General features: G+C 45.6%; 1 protein-coding gene across 1 annotated transcript in view; it reads left to right on the forward strand.

The window, feature by feature from the left end:
- Positions 1–193: 193 nt before the first annotated feature.
- CDC45 (cell division cycle 45) overlaps positions 194–18,943 on the forward strand; it is a 34,725-nt gene continuing 15,975 nt past the window's right edge. Inside the window, exons 1-6 of the mRNA XM_003763330.4 lie at positions 194–370; positions 8,227–8,286; positions 9,259–9,351; positions 10,711–10,848; positions 18,558–18,713; positions 18,883–18,938. Coding sequence (XP_003763378.1) covers positions 320–370; positions 8,227–8,286; positions 9,259–9,351; positions 10,711–10,848; positions 18,558–18,713; positions 18,883–18,938 — 554 coding nt within the window. The 5' untranslated portion in view covers positions 194–319. The remainder of the gene's footprint in view (positions 371–8,226; positions 8,287–9,258; positions 9,352–10,710; positions 10,849–18,557; positions 18,714–18,882; positions 18,939–18,943) is intronic.

Consider the following 18,943-nt stretch of genomic DNA (forward strand, 5'->3'; position numbering starts at 1 on the left):
AAAACAAGGACCCTGAAGAAAAGTTGCTTCCTGAAGGGGCGTGGTCGCCGGCAACAACAGGGAGAAGGTTCTAAATGGCTATTGGCTCGACTCTAAGGAACGCCCCCCTCACCCTTTGCCAATCACAATTAGAGAAGGCCCGCGGTTCCGGCCGCGATTGGTGAGCGCCCGCAGCCAATGGAAGGAGGCCGGTTTTGGCGCGAGGGGGCTGGAGGTTCCGGGCTCCTTTGCTCCCAGCCTAGGTCGGTCCGGGACCGAGTCCGCGTGGGTCTGATTCGGGGCTGGGCCGGGCTAGAGCCCGCGGCCCCCCGCCCGCGCCATGTTCGTGACCGACTTTCGCCGGGATTTCTACGACGTGATTCAGACAGAGGTGAGCGAGGGAAAGGGAGGGCGCCCGGAGCCGGGATCGGCGATAGCAGGGGGAGGGGTGAGGACCCAGAGCGGGGCCTCGGAACCGGAGATAGCGGAGGCGGAGGGGGCTTAGAACGGAGCGTGTCGGGACGGGGGGAGGGGGCCTTGGAACGGGGGACGTCGGGACTGGGGGAGGGGAGCTTAGAACAGGGGATGTGGGGACTGGGGGAAGGGAGCTTAGAACAGGGAATGTCAGGGGTGGGGGGGGGGGCCTTAGAACGGGGAATGTCAGGACTGGGGGAGGGGAGCTTAGAACAGGGAATGTCAGGACTGGGGGAGGGGAGCTTAGAACAGGGAAGCGGACTGGGGAGGGAGCTTAGAACAGGGAAGTTAGGACTGGGGAGGGGTTTAGAACAGGGATGTCGGGACTGGGGAGGGAGCTAGAACAGGGAACGTCAGGACTGGGGAGGGAGCTTAGAACAGGGAATGTCGGGACTGGGGAGGGAGCTAGAAACAGGGAAATGCGACTGGGGAGGGGAGCTTAGAACGGGAATGCAGGACTGGGGAGGGGAGCTAGAACGGGATGTCAGGGGTGGGGAGGGGCCTGAAAGGGGATGTTAGGGGCTGGGGAGGGGAGCTAGAAAGGGAATGTCAGGGGTGGGGAGGGGCTTGAACAGGGGATGCAGGGCTGGGGAAGGGAGCTTAGAACAGGGATGTAAGGGGTGGGGGAGGGGAGCTTAGAACGGGAAGTCATTGGGGGGGGACTTAGAAACAGGGAAAGCAGGACTGGGGGAGGGGAGCTTAGAACAGGGGATGTCAGGGGTGGGGAGGGACTTAGAACAGGGAATGTCAGGACTGGGGGAGGGGAGCTTAGAACAGGGAATGTCGGGACTGGGGGAGGGGAGCTTAGAACAGGGAATGTCAGGACTGGGGGAGGGGAGCTTAGAACGGGGAATGTCAGGACTGGGGGAGGGGAGCTTAGAACGGGGATGTCAGGGGTGGGGGGGGGGGCCTTAGAACAGGGGATGTCAGGGCTGGGGGGGAGCTTAGAACAGGGAATGTCAGGGGTGGGGGAGGGGGCCTTAGAACAGGGGATGTCAGGGCTGGGGGAAGGGAGCTTAGAACAGGGGATGTCAGGGGTGGGGGAGGGGAGCTTAGAACGGGGAATGTCAGGCTGGGGGAGGGGACTTAGAACAGGGATGTCAGGGGTGGGGGAGGGGACTTAGAACAGGGAATGCTGTGACTGGGAGGGAGCTTAGAACGGGGAAATGTTGGACTGGGGAGGGGAGCGGAACAGGGAATGTCAGGGGTGGGGGAGGGGCCTTAGAACAGGGAACCAGGACTGGGGAGGGAGCTTAGAAGGGAATTGTGGGACTGGGGAGGGAGCTTAGAACGGGGAATGTCAGGGCTGGGGGAGGGGAGCTTAGAACAGGGAATGTCAGGGGTGGGGGAGGGGGCCTTAGAACAGGGGATGTCAGGGCTGGGGGAGGGGAGCTTAGAACGGGGGATGTCGGGACTGGGGGAGGGGAGCTTAGAACAGGGATGTCAGGGCTGGGGGAGGGGAGCTTAGAACAGGGGATGTCGGGACTGGGGGAGGGGAGCTTAGAACAGGGGATGTCGGGACTGGGGGGGGGAGCTTAGAACAATTGTCAGGGCTGGGGGAGGGACCTTAGGGCAGGGATGGCAGAACTGGGCGCCCTTAGAACAGGATGTCACAACTTGGGCTCGAAGCCCACAAGCAGAGACTGTGCAGCCGGGAGCTCGGGGGTCGTGCTCCTTCAGTAGCGGTTTGAGGCCGGGGGCAGAGTCTGCAGCCGAGGGCTGAGGGGGCTGCCCTGGGTTCTAAGCAGGCAGCTGGGTGGGGGTTGGGTGGGCGGGACTCCCGGTGAGGAGCCTCCCTCCCGCTGTCTGGGGCCCTGAGATGCTCATCCACCTTCCCAGCCTCTTGCCAGTGAAGATAACATGGGGAGAATTTTTACTCGGGTCCCTGGGTGCCCAGGCTGGCCTGCCCTTCGTGGCTTGGTCCCGGGCCTGTGGCAGCAATGCGCGCACTTTTCAGGGTCCCAGGAGAGAAGGGGCCCCGCTGCCTTGTGGCGTTGTCCACATGGGCAGGAGGAAGCTGCCAGAGAAGCTCCCAGGGGCCACTGTGAGCCTACGCTCTTCTCTTAGAGGTGCCTGGTTGATCCCCCTGGTGTCAGAGAGCACATCTGGCGGCCTCGGCCAAGAAGCCTCTGCCTCTGGGATGGAGGTCTCAGCCCAGGGAGCCTTGCCCTGCCCCGCGGGACCACTGCGGGTCCCCCCTCTAGGGGGTCTCCCCCAGCAGCCCTGAGAGAGGGCGTCCTGCTATCAGCCCCGTTTTCCCAGTGAGCACCCTGAGGCAGGCAGCCGGGCTCAGGGGCTCGGGGGCCCAGACTCTGCAGACGTGGAGCCCCCTGCTGCCTGGCCAGCCCTCTGGGCCCCCCCCACTGGAGTAGTTTTCCTTTCGTGGTTCGTGTGCTTGTCACGCTCTGGCCTGAACTTGGGGAGGACGGCCCTCTCCCACTTAGCCCCAGATGGGCCTGGGTGCTGCCTGGGAGAACCTGGGATGTAGAGACAGAAGGTCACAGCCCCTGCCCTCGAGGGGGTTCCAGAAGGCACAGCAGTGGCCAAAGGCCTTGTCCTGGGGGGGACCTCCTCCCCACTAGAGTCAGAGAAGGGTTTGGGTGGGCCAGGACTCAGGAGCTCCTGAGTTCAAACATTGCTCAGATGTTTCCTAGCTGATTAATGCTGACTCAGTTTACTTTTCTGTAAAACACATCTGACCCCCAGAGTTGTGAGGGTAAAACATCTGTGAAGGGTCTTTCAAACCCTCTGGTGCCCTGTGAGTGACAGTTATCATAGTAGGAGAAAGAGCACCAGTGATAAACAACAGACCAGAGCCATGGCGGTGGAAGCGGCGTGGTCCTGGGGCTGGATCTCTGCACCTGCTGCCCCCGGAGTGGACAAAGCCTCCAGGAGTGCCAGGCCTACAGGAAGGCCTTGTGCGCATAACAAAGTCCCTTTAGCCCATGAGGAAGAGGGAAGGAGAGCACTGCAAGGGGGGTCAGGAAAGGAGACCTTCCTGAGTGTCTCCTCTGTGGAAGGTGAGATGGGGAGCCCATCTCCCTCAGGGCAGACGGGCCTTGAGGGGCAGTCCTCATCATATCCGGGGGAGCAGCCGGAGGAGTCTGAGGGAAGGGCCCCCGGCCTCCCCAGGTCACCTGGATGGTGAAGACTTCGTGGGGAGGCAGCCAGGGCCCGGTGGATGCCAGCCCTGCTCTCGGCTGTGTGCCTTTGCTCCAAGGGAAAGGTGCTGTGTCCTCCGCAGCTGTTCTGGATGCTCCCAGGTGGCAGGCCTGCCTCTGCCGGGCTCTCGCTGCTGCTCGGCACTGCTGCCCTCCCCACCTCGCTCACTCGCCCTCCAGAGTGGCTTTCCGAGCCCTCGTGTGGCGCCTGCGACTCTCTCATCTCTTCTTCCACCCCGTCCCTGTGAAGAGGGGGCCTTTGTTCTGACCAACACTAGCTCCTACCTCAGCATCCCCTGAAGTTCCTCCCTTCAAAGTGCCCTTCAGCCTGCATCCAGCGGCCTCTTCTTCACTGCCTCCTGCTGGGCCCCTCCCACGGCACATCTTTGACTATTTCCACATCTAACACCCAACACATCTAAACTGGGAATTAAGGAGCTTCCATCTAATCTTGGGCTGGAAGCATTAGTCAAGAGGACTAATTCCATGAATGCTTTCCAAGTGATGAATATGCTATAAATATGATAAAATCCCGTGCTTCGGGGTTGGTCTCACTATTCGGCAGGGCCTAGCTGTAGGAAAAGACGTTTTCAAAGATAAAATACATAAAATCTAATTACAGGTGAATATTTGAAATTGGTTTTGATGATGGGGATCACCAACTTTGAACCCCAATTAAGCAAGATATCATCCCTCCAAAGGACTCCTGTTCTTTTTAGTGGAAGACCTACGTTACAAGGAAAAACGTACTCCGTGATCGTAATCTTTTGAATTTCATCAAAAAACCACTCATGGAATCTCCTTTTTTCTTGTTAAATATCTATGTGGTCTTTTCAGTTTTTCCTCTTTGAGGGAAAAGGACCTGCACGTGCAAAAATATTTGTGATGGCTCTTTTTGTGCCGGCAAAGAATTGGTAAATTGGATGCCCATCAACTGGGAAATGGCTGAACAAGTTGTGATGCGTGAAGGTAATAGAATATTATTATTCTATTAAAATAGATGAACAGGCTGATTTTAGAAAGACCTGGAGAGATTTACATGAACTGATGCTGAGGGAAACAAGCAGAACCGGGAATACACTGTATACAGTAATACCAAGATTGTGCGATGATCAACTAGGAAAGACTTGCTGCTTTTCAGCAGCTCAGTGATCCCAAGCAATCCCAATAGACTTTGGACAGAAAATGCCATCTGAATCCAGAAAAAGATTGAAGGAGACGGAATGGAAATCAGCACATGCTAGGTTTCCTTATTTTTTCTTTCCTTTCCTTTTTTTTTTTTTTCCTCTCTCCCATGGTTTTTCCCTTTTGCTCTGATTTTTCTTTCCCAGCATGATTTATAAAATAATGTTTTTTTTTTTAAAGAAAAATACATTTTTAAAAAACAACACACTTTTTCCTCTGCTGAATCCTGGGCTACTCTATTACAATGCAGACTCTTTAAGTGGAAGGATAACTAAGATGGGGGAATGACAGGAAGCAATACTGTGAGCCAGACATCTAGAAAATTCATGATTCTAAATTCTGACTGATGGGAAATCTAGAAAAAGTCAGTGATTCTTTCTTCCAGGGATGCTTGGCATAGAGAAATAGGCAAGTCTCAGGACAGTGAGCCAAAAAAGATTACATTTTTGTCAAGCCCCAAAAGGACTGTATAGCAGGACAAGAACACCTCAGACCAAGACAGGGCTTTCCTGCAGGGATAGATGCCAACCTGGCAGCTTTGTCGCTCGTTACCGAGGCCCATGTTGCTAATCCAAGATGGGATGCACTGCCCGTAGCATGGCAGCAGCTTGCCAGAGTAGGGAGGACTTAGGCGGTGTACAGTGAAAGAAGGAGGCTCAGGATCCAATAGCTGCAGCCCAGCGCTATGGGCCAGACCCCAAGCCCACAGCAGGGTCTTGTTCCCAAGTCTAGGCCGGCCTTTAGAGGAGGAACCAGGGCAGGAATCTCAGACTCAAGAGGAACCTATGTTCTGCTAACAGAATTTTCCATCTGGCCTAGAGGGCCAGAATCCTGATCATGAGTTTGTTTTAGCTCAGACCCAAATCCAGATCAGGAATTGGTAGAAGTCAGACCAAGGGGCAGCAAACAGACTTTGCCTTGGATCAGACCACCCTGAGAAGACTAAAAGCTTGCAGGTCCCCAACCTGTCCCTGATGCCCTGGAATAAACCAGTACCTAATACCCTAAGAAGGTAGCAGCAGGATCAGTCAGACCTTTTCTCCAGAAGTGCCACGTAGCCCATCCTTCACCTCAAGTCTGAAATCAGTAAGGAGACTGGAAAAATGCCGCCCCCCCAAAAAAACAAACAAACAAAGAAATGCACCATAATGAGCTGTCATGGTGGCAACGATGCTCATGGAACACAGAAAAGAAGGATTACAGACTTTACAAGCAAACCCTCAGAGAAAAGCAGCGGTTGGGCACAATCTCAACTTGTTTGAAAGTGATGAAGTAAGAGTTTTTAAAAAGTTTTAAAATGAAAATGCTTGGGGAAAAAAATGGAAAAGAAATGAGAGTTATGGAAGAAGGCATTGAGAAAGGAATTAATTTCTTGGCACAAGGTACAAAGCTTGCCCAAGTACCAGACTCCCTGAAAAGCTGAACGGACCAACTGGAAGTCAGTGACCTCATGAGACAAGAAGAAATAATAAAATAAAATCTAGGAACTAAAAAAAAAAAAAAAAAAAAAAATAGAAGAAATTTCATAATAGGAACAACCAACCTGGAAAACAGATCAAGGAGGAAAAAATGTAAAAACCATTGCTCTGAACTCCATATTTCCAAGAGTCTAAACTTATGTCATGAAACTTTAAAAGAAAATTGCCCACATCTCTTAGAATGAGAGAACAAAGTGGGGGGAAAATTTCATTGGTTACCTCAAAAAAACCCCAAAGGGAAAACTTCTAGAAGCATTATAGTCAAAATGGAGTTTCCAGGTTCCCCTTTTCCCCACAAAAAGTATTTAAAGCTATTACAAAGAAGGAGTTTATGTACTGAGGAGCCAAGGTCAGAATCAGATCTGATATAGAAGCCAGCACTGTGAAGGAGAAGTAAGCTCAGAATATGATATTCCCGCACCGTGAAGGAGAAGCAAGCTCAGAATGTGGTATTCCAGCACCACGAAGGAGAAGCAAGCTCGGAATATGATATTCCAGAAGGCAAAGGGTATCAACTTGCAGCCAAGAATAACTTAACAAGCAAAACTAAGTCTGATGTCACTGGGGGGAAAAAGTGGACTTCCAAGCATTCCTAATGAAAAGACCCGGGTTGTGGAGAAACTTTGAAGTACAAAAATAGAAATGAAGAGAAACATGAATGCAGGGTGATAAAGGACTGCATAAGGATAAACTACTGACCTCCAAGTGTACATGTCCCCTCTGAAGGCTGTCTTTGTCGGAGGTCATAGAGGGAATTCAAGGTCTGAGAGTAGTACTGTTATGTCAATGGGAAGAGACAGGAAAAGGGGCAAGGGGGAGGGAGAAGATGCTCGGGGGAAATTTATCTCACATGATGAGAGTGCGTGAGGATCTCTAGCTGTATAGAGCCATTATATAATGCTGCTAGACATCTGTATGGACAGGGAGAGTAGAAGGGGCTCCTCACATTTTATCTTCACCCTCCTCAGAACTGGTCAGAAGAAGGAATACACACACACACACAAAGGCGGACACTGGAAAACATTTCCTTCATCAATGAAGTAGGAGGGAAAGGAGAAGGAGGAACTAAGGGGAAGATAGATTAAGGGAGGGATCAGTCATAAGCAAAACATTCTAAGGACACACAAATATTCATAGATCTTTTTGACATGTCAAAGACTGAGTGTCAGAGGGAGGGCTCAGAAACTGGGGAATGGTGAGATCAGTTATGGAATGAATGTCATGGAATATTATTACTTTGCTAAATTCCTCTCAGTGCAGTGATCAGCCAGGATCCCAGGAGGAAATAAGAGGGGATGGGCCATTCCCATCCTGAGAGGTGAAGGATGAGATAGGATGTGGCCAATGAGGAAATTTGTTTGGATTGACCCTACATGGTGTGTATAATGGGTTTTATTTTTCTTGTGCCTTGGAGGAGAAAGTTGTTAGGGTAGGAGGGTAAGAAGGTAGATCTTGTGTGATTAAAACAAATTTTATGTATTTACATAAATGTGTATGTTTTAAAATACAACATCAAAATAAATTACATACACATACATGACGTGTTTATATGTATGTATGTGTAAGTAGAACATGTCCCTATGAGTGTATACATCAACACAATGATCAACCACTTGAGAACTCATGCTGAAACATGTTACCCACCTTCTAACAGAGAGGAGAAGGACTTGGAAGACAGGTTGACCTGACAGAGGTCAATTAAAAACTTTTGTTTTACGTGACTATACACACTTGTACAAGGAGTTTTGTTTTTCTTGCTTTCTCAGTGGGTTGGACAAAGAAATAGGAGAAAGAAGGGGGATTTTTGAAAATGAAATTCAATTTAATTTTTAAAAATCATCTCTTTGATGGCTTACCTCAGTGAGTGAGCCCTTGGTGCGTGCTTTTTTATTCATTCTCCTCCAGTAGTGGACATTATCCTTATCTTTTATTCTTCATTTCTGTTTCAGCGAGTTCTCCTCTTCGTTGCTTCTGATGTCGATGCGTTATGTGCCTGCAAAATTCTTCAGGTAAGCTGATCCAGTTTTCTTCTCGTGATGGGAAAATAGAGAAAAGCAAAGAATACTGATTAGGGGAGAAGAATTTGGTTGGGAACTTGTCAAAAAGAGAAGAAAGTGTATAGGGCATCCTGTTTTAGAGACTCAGAACATTTGAAATTTAATGCCTTTATTGTTATCTTCAGTTACAAGACTTGGTGACCCTGTGGTTATTTGCATTGTAAGTGGAAATATTGGGGGTTTAGCCTTAGAGCCCAATACAGGCCTGCCCTACCTCACTGGAAAGGCTTCCAGCCCAGATCTGGCCACAGTCTGATTGCTTGGACCAGTGAACTCTGGGAAGGCTCACCCCAGACAGTTGGATACTGTGTGATGATGGGGGTTTGGACCATCTTAATTCAGAGAACAGTCCCCTAAGGCAAGGAAGTGTTCTGATTGCTCTCATCAAGGGCTCTGATAGAGAAGGAGGTTAAAACTAACTTTGTTCAGCCCCAGATGGTAAAAGCAGGAACAGTGGGAGAGCTCCCAAGAGCAAATCTTGATTTGTTGTCGGGTACAAAAGTCCTCCTGCCCTCAGAGCTGCTCCCGAGTGGGCTGGGTGGCCTCGGAAGTGGGGGTTTCTATTCCCCCTCCTCTGGGCCCCATCTGGAAGGCTTCAGCTAAAGGCTGCAGACCTGCTTTGGTGGGGAATCGTAGAAGGTCTTTCTTCATTCACGAGCATCTTGAACTCGTTGGTGGCCGAGGCCCTTTCTATCCCTGCCCTTCACATGTGGACAGCTCTCCAGTGGCGGAAGGGTTAGCCAAGCCAGTGAAAATTAGTAGGGAAAAAGTAGCCTTTTAAATAGGTGATGGAGGAGGAGCCAAGGACGCGGTGTCCCTGCTCTTGGGCCTCTCTCCCACCTATGGGCAATGTCCATTTCCCAGAGCAGGTGAATCAGTGGGAATGATTGTAGCTGATGATCACACTCACCCTTCTCTGCCCAGGCCTTGTTCCAGTGTGACCACGTCCAGTACACCTTAGTTCCCGTTCCCGGGTGGCAGGAGCTTGAAACCTCATTTCTGGAACACAAAGACCAGGTATGAAGGCTTTATGTTAAGGTGACATTTACCCACGGGGCAGCCAGGGGGCGCAGTGGCTAGAGCACCAGCCCTGAAGTCAGGAGAACCCAAGAGCAAATATGGCCTCAGACACTTAACACTTCCTAGCTGTGTGACCCCCGGGCAAGTCACTTAACCCCAACTGCCTCAGCACAAACAAACAAACAAACAAAAAGATGACATTTACCTGAAAAAATCATTAAAAACCATCACCTGTAATTTCCAAGGGCTTGGTATCTATCGGCCTGTTCATCGCATCATCACTGGAGTTCCAGGATGGCCGTGGCCCCTCGGGACTCACGGTCAAAGTATATATATATATGCCCATCCTTCAGCAGCATTTGATCTGGCCTGGGACCTTGGCCTTGCATCCTTGGAACAGAGAGGTCATGGTACCACACCTGGAGAGGCCCAGCCACAAGTCTCTGGGACCCTGGGTAAACGGTTTCTTCCCTTCCACTGCCTGCCACCCACGCGGTCATGAGACTCAGATGAGACCAAGCACTAGTGCCACGTAGAAATGCCAATTATTCTGGCACTACGAATGCCAGGCACTGAGAGGCAGGAACATTCACAGGGATTAAGAGTGAAATTGAAGCAGTTCAAAAAGTAGTTTCCTTGGCAGCTTAACTCCCTTGAACTCAACATATAGACAAGACATGTTTCTTTTGCATTTTCATTGAAAATAGGCTTGGGCTTGAAGGCCCAGGCAACAGGAAAGGACCTTGCACTGGGGTTGGGAAATCCTGAAAAGTTTGTTTATTATTTATTTTAGCTTAAAAATATGGAAACAAAAAAGCAAAAAAACAAAAAACAAAATATTGCAAGCCTGGGATTGGTTTGTAAGTTGAGCCAGATTTTCAAGGGATTCATGATGATGTGAATGAAATCATTCAGGACTCCAGGCACAAAGATGCGGGTGGGAGCCTGTGGGCCGGTCTGGGGCCATCATTAGAGAAGAGCATTGAGCCCCCCCAGAGAGTGTCCCACTCCCCAGGGGCAGCTGGGATGGGAATGAGTCTTGAGATCATTGTCTGTGAGGATTGATGGGAAAGCCTGGGGAGGGCTAGAAGAGGCAGGTGGCTCATCTTTCAGCATCTGAAGGGCTGGTCTGTGGCTGAGAGGCTGCACCTGTGTGTGCAGGAAGTGCTTCCTAACACGTAGAGTTGGAGCCAAGGGCAGTGGGCTCCCCGCTAGCTGGGCCTGGCATAAAGGTCTCGTGGGGTAGGGAGATGTCAGACCAAGTGCCCCCCAAGAGCTCCAACTTGCCCTGAGTGGTTAGCCTCAAGGCCTGCTTTTCAAGCCTCCCTGCTGACAGCATTTTCTTTCCTTTTCCAGTTTCACTATTTTATTCTCATAAACTGTGGGGCCAACGTCGACCTCTTAGATATCCTGCAGCCCGAAGAAGACAGGATTTTCTTCATTTGTGATACCCACCGGCCCGTCAATGTTGTGAATGTTTACAATGACACCCAGGTAAGAGAACCCTCCACCAGGCTTGTAGGGTTTAGTTTATTTATTTATTTTTGTTTCTTTTTTTTTTTTTTACTGTAGTAATTTTATTTATTTTTTAATAAATATTGCTTTATGAATCGTTTTGGGAGAGAAAAATCAGAGCAGAAGGAAAAAAGCATGGGAGAGATTAAAAAAAAAAAACAGAAAAAAGAAGGGAACATAGCATGGATTGATTTACATTCAGTCTCCTTAGTTCTTTTTTAAGAACTAAATGCAGGTGACATTTTCCATCTGAAGTCTATTGGGGTTGTTTGGGATCACTGAACTACTGAGAAGGACCAAGTCTTTCATGGTTGACAATCGCACATTCTTGCTGTTATTGTGTACACTGTATTCCTGGTTCTCCTTGTTTCTCTCAGCATCAGATTGTATAAATCTTTCCAAATCTTTCTAAAATCAGCCTGTTTATCATTTTTTAATAGAACAATAATATTCCATTACCTTCCTGTACCACAACTTGTTCAACCCTTCCCCAGTGGATGAGCATCCACTCCTTTTCCAGTTCTTTGCCACCACGAAAAGGATTGCTACATGCAGTTTTGCACATGTGGGTCTCTTTCCCTTCTTTATGATTTCCTGGGAATACAGACCCAGTAATGGCATTGCTGAGTCAAAGGGTATGCAGTTTGATAGCCCTTTGGGCATAGTTTCAAATTGCTCTCCAGAACGGTTGGATCATTTCACAATTCCACCAGCAATGCATTGGTGTCCCAGTTTTCCCACATCCCCTCCAACATTTATCATTATCTTTTCCTATCATATTAGCCGAGCTGAGAGGTGTGAGATGGTATCTCAGAGTTGTTTTAATTTGTATTTCTCTCATCAATAGTGATTTAGACCATTTTTTTCATATAAATATAAAGATTTCATGTAAATATAAACATAAATAATATTAATTTTATCTTCTGAAAGTTGTATGTTCATATCCTTTGATCATTTATCATTTGGGAAATGACTTGTATTCTTAAAAATTTGACACAGTTCTTTGTATATTTTAGGAATGAGATCTTTATCAAAAATACTGGCTGTAAAGATTTTTTCCCTAGCTTTATATACTTCCCTTTTAATCTTGTTTCTGTTGGTTTTGTTTGTGCAAAACCTTTTTAATTTAATATAATCAAAGTTATCCATTTTGCCTTTCATAATATTCTCTAGTTCTTCTTTAGTCATAAATTTCTCCCTTCTCCAAAGATCTGATAGGTAATTTATCCTTTGTTCTCCTAATTTGTTTATGGTATCCTCCTTTATACCCAAAGCATATATCAATTTTGACCTTATTTTGGTATGGGGGTTAGGTGTAGGTCTGTGCCCAATTTCTGACATATTATTTTCCAATTTTCCCAGAAATTTTTGTCAAATTGTGAATTCTTGTCCCAGAAACTGGCGTTTGGGGGTTTATGAAATAATAGAATGCTATAGGCCTTGATTATTGTGTTGTGTGTATCTGGTCTAGTCCACTGATCTACCACTCTGTTTCTTAGCCATTACCAAATGCTTTTGATGACTGCTGCTTTATAATATAGTTTTAGGTTTGGTACTGCTTTGTATTGTTTTTCATTAATTTTTGATCTTTGTTATTCTTGACTTTTTGTTATTATATTTTCTAGTTGTACAAAATAATGTTTTGGCAGTTGGCACTGAACAAGTAGACCAATTTAGGCAGAATTGTCATTTTTATTATATTAGCTCAGCCTATCCATGAACTGATATTTTTCTGGTTGTTTAGATCTGACTTTATTTGTGTGAGAAGTGTTTTGTAATTGTGTTCATATAGTTCTTGGGTTTGTCTTGGCACGGAGAGCCCCAAGTAATTTATGTTGTCTACCATAATATTAAATGGAATTTCTCTTTCTATCTCTTGCTGATGGGCTTTATAGAATTACTGATGATTTGTGTGAGTTTATTTTATATCCTGCAATTTTGGTAAAGTCGTGAATTGTTTCCAGTAGATTCTTGGATGATTTTTTAGGATTCTCTAAGTGTATCAAGATATCATCGACAAAGAGTGATAGTTTTATTTCCTTGTTGCCTATTTTAATTCCTTTAATTTCTTTTTCTTTTCTTATTGCTAAAGCCAACATTTCTAGTACAATGTTGAATAATAGTGGTGATAATGAGCATCCTTTTTTCCCCCCTGTTCTTCTTGGGAATGCCTCCAGCTTCTCTCCATTACAAATAATGCTTGCTGTAGGTTTTAGATAGATACTGCTTATTATTTTAAGGAAAGTTCCCTTTATCCCTATGCTCCCTAGTGTTTTTAAGAGGAATGGGTGTTGGATTTTGTCAAAAGCATTTTCTGCATCTGTTGAGATTATCATATGATTTCTGTTGGTTTTGCTGTTGATATGGTTGATTAGGGTAATAGTTTTCCTGATATGGAACCAATCCTGCATTCCTGGCATAAATCCCAGTTGGTCATAGTGTATTATCCTGATGATGAGTTGCTGTCATCTCTGACAGGATCTTTTCAGAACTGACACACGATACATTTTTCCTGGTCTCAAGACAGGTGTTTTTGGCATTTTCCCCCTACTATATATATATGGATCCTATAAAAACACAAGGATATTTTCAGTAAATAGAATATGAAGTTGACGAGCTCACCAACTTTTTAAAGAAATGCTTTATTGAAGTTCCTTTTGATGTGGCCCCCACTACCCATTGACCCCTTCCTGCCCCAGTAGAGCTCTCCCCTATTACAAAGGACGGTCAAACATCTGAAAAGTCGGCTCCTGGAGCCCATCTCTTTTCTGATGAAGGCAGAAGCTCGCTTCATGGTGACCTCTCCCCGGTGACAGATAACCTTTGAATTGATCGGAACTCCCATGTTTGTCATCATCGTTCACCTGTCGTAGCTACCATGAAATTATTTTTGATCGACTTGGAAGGCTTCCTGCAGTTGTGTAATTCTTCCTCATTTTCCTTGTTTATGGCCCAATTATAGCCCATTTCTTGTTCTTCTGGCTCCTTCTTCCAATCTTTGGTCAATAAACACCCACTTTCTTTCCAGTTCTTTATAATTACCCAGAAAAATGCTGGCACAAATATTACTGTTACTCCAATTAGCTGCTCTTATTTTCTCTCTCTCCCAACTCCTCCACCCACTTGGTGGAAAATACCAGGCCTTGTAAGCAGTAATCAGTCAGATGCCACAGTGGCCACATTCAAGAAGGCGAGTCTCACTGTGCTCACTCTCAGGATGGGGGTGCTTTGTGGGCTCATCGGCCGCTGGTTGCGGTTGGTCATCCTAAGTCTTTCAGAGCTGTTTTCTCCCTAATGCGTTGTCACCATTTAACTTGTGCTCCTGGTTCTGCCCATTTTATTCTGCATCAGATGCTGCTGCTCTTCTGGGTTTCTCTGAACTGACCCATTCATCATTTCTTCTGGCTCAGTAATAGTGCATTATATCCATATACCATAGTGTGTTCAGCCATTCCCCAATAGAGGCACATCCCCTTAGTTCCCAGTTCTTTCCTGTTCCAAAACGGGCTGCACCAAATATTTTTATATACATGTGTCCTCTTTCCTTTTTTATTTCTTTGGAGCTTAGGATTACGGGGTCAAAAGGAATGAACACTAAAAAGTTAGTGACTTTTGGGCCACCGATCCAACTCCTTTTCCAGAATGCCTAGACCAGTAGTATACAGCTCGACTGCATTAGTATGGCCCTTCAATCATCAGCATTTTCATTTTTAATATTAACTTTGTTGGTCTCATTTCTCAGATACATAGAGAATTGAGTCAAATTTATAAGGATTCAAGTCGTTCCCCAATTGATAAATGACAGGGGATATGGACAGACAGTTTTCAGAAGAAGAAATTTTTTAAAAAGCTTTTTCTTTTATTTCTTTTAGATAAAGTTTTTTATTTTCAAAATATATGCATAGTTTCCAACATTCACCCTTGCAAAATCTTGCGTTTCAAATTTGTTTCTCCCTCCCTCCCACCCCCTCTTCTATCTATTGGATAACATATATCCAATATATTTTAGACATGTGCAATTCAATAGAATATTTTTTAATCCCTAATCCTATTTTTTTTTTTAATTTTGCAAATGGGTTTTTATTGAATCTCACTTCAAGCAATCTTAATCACTACGGCAATTCTTAGATTCATCATAAAATGCAAAAAACCAAAAACAAAACCCAACAGCAAGAATGTATTAATTGCCATCTCTGTGTTAAACATTGTACCACCCTGTGTTTATACGTTTATATTGCACTACGATAGATACAACATCATTAGGATTGAGACTGAAGAAGCTCTTTAATCAATGGAGTAATCACATGTCACTCTTTGTTAAGACACCAAGAACAGAGGGAATGTTGTTAGAGCTAATCTTTTCTACATGTGTGCTACGTTAAACTCATCACTCTAGCTTGTACTTAATAATATTGACATTGAACTACCTAGAACTTCCTTCTTAAATCTCTTTCAAGTAGATGTCTTTCTTCTTTCTGTTCCTCTACTTCCATCAGACCTCAGTACTCAAACTAGAAGATTAAGACTTCAGTTTACCCACAATCCACTTGGTGATCTGTAACCAGTTTCGACTTAAATGGAAAAAAAAAAAATGCTCCAGTCAAATTTCCGTTTTGGAAGCCCTCTATGGCCTCCTACTGGCCTCAGTTGATATCATTTAATGCCTTGGTCTCTGAGTTACCTTTAAATATAATGTTATGTTATATAGTACTCTGACTAATCCAAGAAAATGATATATGTTAACTTGTTTGATTATTAAGACATTTATTCAAGGTTTATATTTGAAGGGGTCATTCTTTGCGTCAGTATTCTTTGTCATAACTTAATACGAGTGTATATACTTTACCTTGTAGTCACATCTGCCCTAACTACCTCCCAGTACATTGGTTTATGTTATCTGCTTAAGAAGAGAACTGGTGGTAATTCATGAAGTCATTTCTGATGGAACCAGTGTAATAGTTCTTGGTAATGTTATAGAGTTATAACTAAGGATAGTGTCAGGAGTCATTGGATGTTACTTTGTGACTTTGACAGAATTAAGGGGTTATAGCCAAAGACAAGATTTAATCCCTAATTCTAACTGCTTGAACCCCTAAACCAGCATGGTGTCTGGCCCAAGGTAGACATTAATAGATGCTTGTTGACTTTTTTTTTTTTAATGGAAGCTTTTTCTTTTCAAAACATATGTAAGGGTAATTTTTCAACATTGACCCTTGCAAAACCTTGTGTTCCAAGTCCCCCCTTCCTCCTCTAGATGGCAAGTAATCCAATATAAGTTAAACATGGTAAAAATACATGTAAATCCAATATAGGCAAGCTTATTTATACAATTATCTTGCTGCACAAGAAAAATCTGATTAAAAAGGAAGAAAAATTAGAAAATAAAATTTAAGCAAACAACAACAAAAAGAATGAGAATGCTATGTTGTGATCCACACTCAGTTCCGTCAGTCCTCTCTCTGGGTGTAAATGGCTCTTTCCATCACAAGATCATTGGAACTTGGCCTGAATCAACTTATTGTTGAAAAGAGCCACATCCATCAGAACTGATCCTCATATAGTATTGTTGTTGAAGTGCATAATGATCTCCTGGTCCTGCTCACTTCACTCGGCCTCAGTTCCTGTCAGTCTCTCCAGGCCTTTTTGAAATCATCCTGTTGGTCATTTCTTACCAAACAATAATATCCCATAACATTCATATACCACAATTTATTCAGCTATTCCCCAACCAATGGGCTCAGTTTCTGGTTTCTTGCCACTACAAAAAAGGGCTGCTATAAAAAGTTTTGCACCGTGGGTCATTTTCTCTTTTTCTATTATCCCTTTTGGGGATAATGGAATGGTTGGATCATTTCACAATTCCACCAACAATGTATTAGTGTCCCAGTTTTCCCACATCCCCTTGAACATTTATCATTATCTTTTCCTGTCTCATCTAATCTGAGAAGTTCAAAGTGGTACCTCAAAGTTGTCTTCATTTTCATTTCTTTCATCAATAGTGATTTAAAACATTTTTTATATGACTAGAAATGGTTTTAATTTCTTCATCTGAAAATTGTTCATAACCTTTGACCATTTATCAATTGGAGAATGGCCTGGATTCTTAAAAATTTGAGTCAATTCTTTATATATTTTAGAAAGGAGGCCTTTATTGGAACCCTTGGATGTAAAATTTCCGCCCCAATTTACTGCTTCCCTTCTAATTCTGTCTGCATTAATTTTGTTTGTATAAAACCTTTTGAACAAAATTATCCATTTTGCATTCCATAATGTACTCCAGTTCTTCTTTGGCCACCAATTCCTTCCTTCTCCCCAGATCTGGTGAAGAAATGAAAGCTATCTAGAGTAATGCGTAAAAAAAGCTCTAAATTGTTATTGATTAAAGACAAATTAAAATCACCTAAAATGCCACCTCACCTCTCTCAGATTGCCTAATATGACAGAAAAGGAAAATGATAAATGTTGCAAGGAAAGTGGGAGAATTGAGACGCTAATACATTGTTGGTGGAGTTGTGAACTGATCCATCCATTCAGGAGAGCAATGGGGAACTACACCCAAAGAGCTACCAAACAGTGCATACCCTTTGACCCAGCAGTATCTCTATTGGGCCTGTATCCCAAAGAGATCAGAAAAGCGAGAAAAGGACATATGTGTGCAAAATACTTAGAGCAGCTCTCTTTGTGTTGGCAAAAAATTGGAAGTAGAGGAAGTGTCCATCACCTGAGAAGCGTCTGAACGGGCCATGGTCTCCGAGTGTGATGGAATACTCTCGTTCTGTAAGAAGTGATAAACAGACAGATTTCTGGAAAACCTGGAAAGACTTAGATGAACTGGTGCAGAGTGAATTGAACAGAGCCAGGAGAGCGCTGTGTACAGTGACACCATCGTGCGATGATCAGCGAGGGAAGACTCGGCTCTGCTGGGCTCCACGATGATCCAGGGCAAGACCCACATCCAGAGGAAGAATGAAGCTAAATGCGGGGCAAAGCAGACGGTTTCTGCTTTATTTCCTGCTTCTTTCTCTTGTTTCTTCTTTTTAAAGTGACTTATCTTGGAAATGTGTTTTACGTGATTGCAAATATGTAACTTTTATCAAACCGATGTTCTAGGGAGGAGGAAGAGAGAAAATCTGGAACTCAAAACTTTATCAAAAATGAACGTTAACAATTGTCTTTACATGTAATTGGGAAAAGAAAATGCTATTAAAAGTTGCCTGTGCTAACTTGACACTGTGCCAGGCACAATGCCCAGCACATAGTAGGTGTTTAGTCAGTGTTCCTAGAAGATGGTGGGGGTGCCATCTTTCCCGAGCTGAAATGTGGACCTACTGGGTTGGTGAAAAGAGCCTCAAATTTAGTCAGAGAACCTGGGCTCGAATCCTTCGAATCGAAGGAGCCAACACTTTCAGAGTGCCTACTGTGCGCTTTCCAGTTATTCTCTCATTTGATCCTCACAGCGGCCTGATCATGGGCGAGTTGTGAAGTGACCCGGGCAGGAGGGGACTGAGGCCGCCCTCTCTGTCACACGAGGAGCTCGGGGACATGGTCCCTTGAGCTCTGATCCCGGAGCAGGATGGGTCAGAAGGCTCCCTCACCCGCTCAGGGGTCTGGTGGCTTTGTCCCTGCCGGTGGGAGCCCCCTGCTGTGGGCCGGAGCCCTCTGCCCTCATCGCCCACCCTGTCCTTCAGATAAAGCTGCTCATTAAACAAGATGACGACCTGGAGGTCCCCGCTTATGATGACATCTTCAGAGATGACGAAGAAGAGGATGAGGAGGATGAAGAGCAGTCGGGCAGTGAGAGCGAGGGCTCAGAGCCTTCTGGGAAACGCACGCGGCGCGAGGAGGTGGGTCCTGGGGCCTGGCTGGGTGCCCTCAGGCCAACAAGCATTCTGAGGAGCTGGGGGCGGGGAGGATTGTGTGGTTGTGTGTGTCTGAGTCTGAGTGTGTGTGAGCACATATATGTGTGTGTCCGTGTGTGCACATCTGTGCTGTTTCCCTTCATCCCCTGGCTAGGACGTGATCGAGCGCACCCTGAAGAGGAGGCAGCGAAGAGAGTGGGAGGCCCGCAGGTAGG

This window comes from Sarcophilus harrisii, chromosome 1 (genome assembly GCF_902635505.1).
Source record: "Sarcophilus harrisii chromosome 1, mSarHar1.11, whole genome shotgun sequence".
In the NCBI taxonomy this organism is placed as follows: Eukaryota; Metazoa; Chordata; class Mammalia; order Dasyuromorphia; family Dasyuridae; genus Sarcophilus; species Sarcophilus harrisii.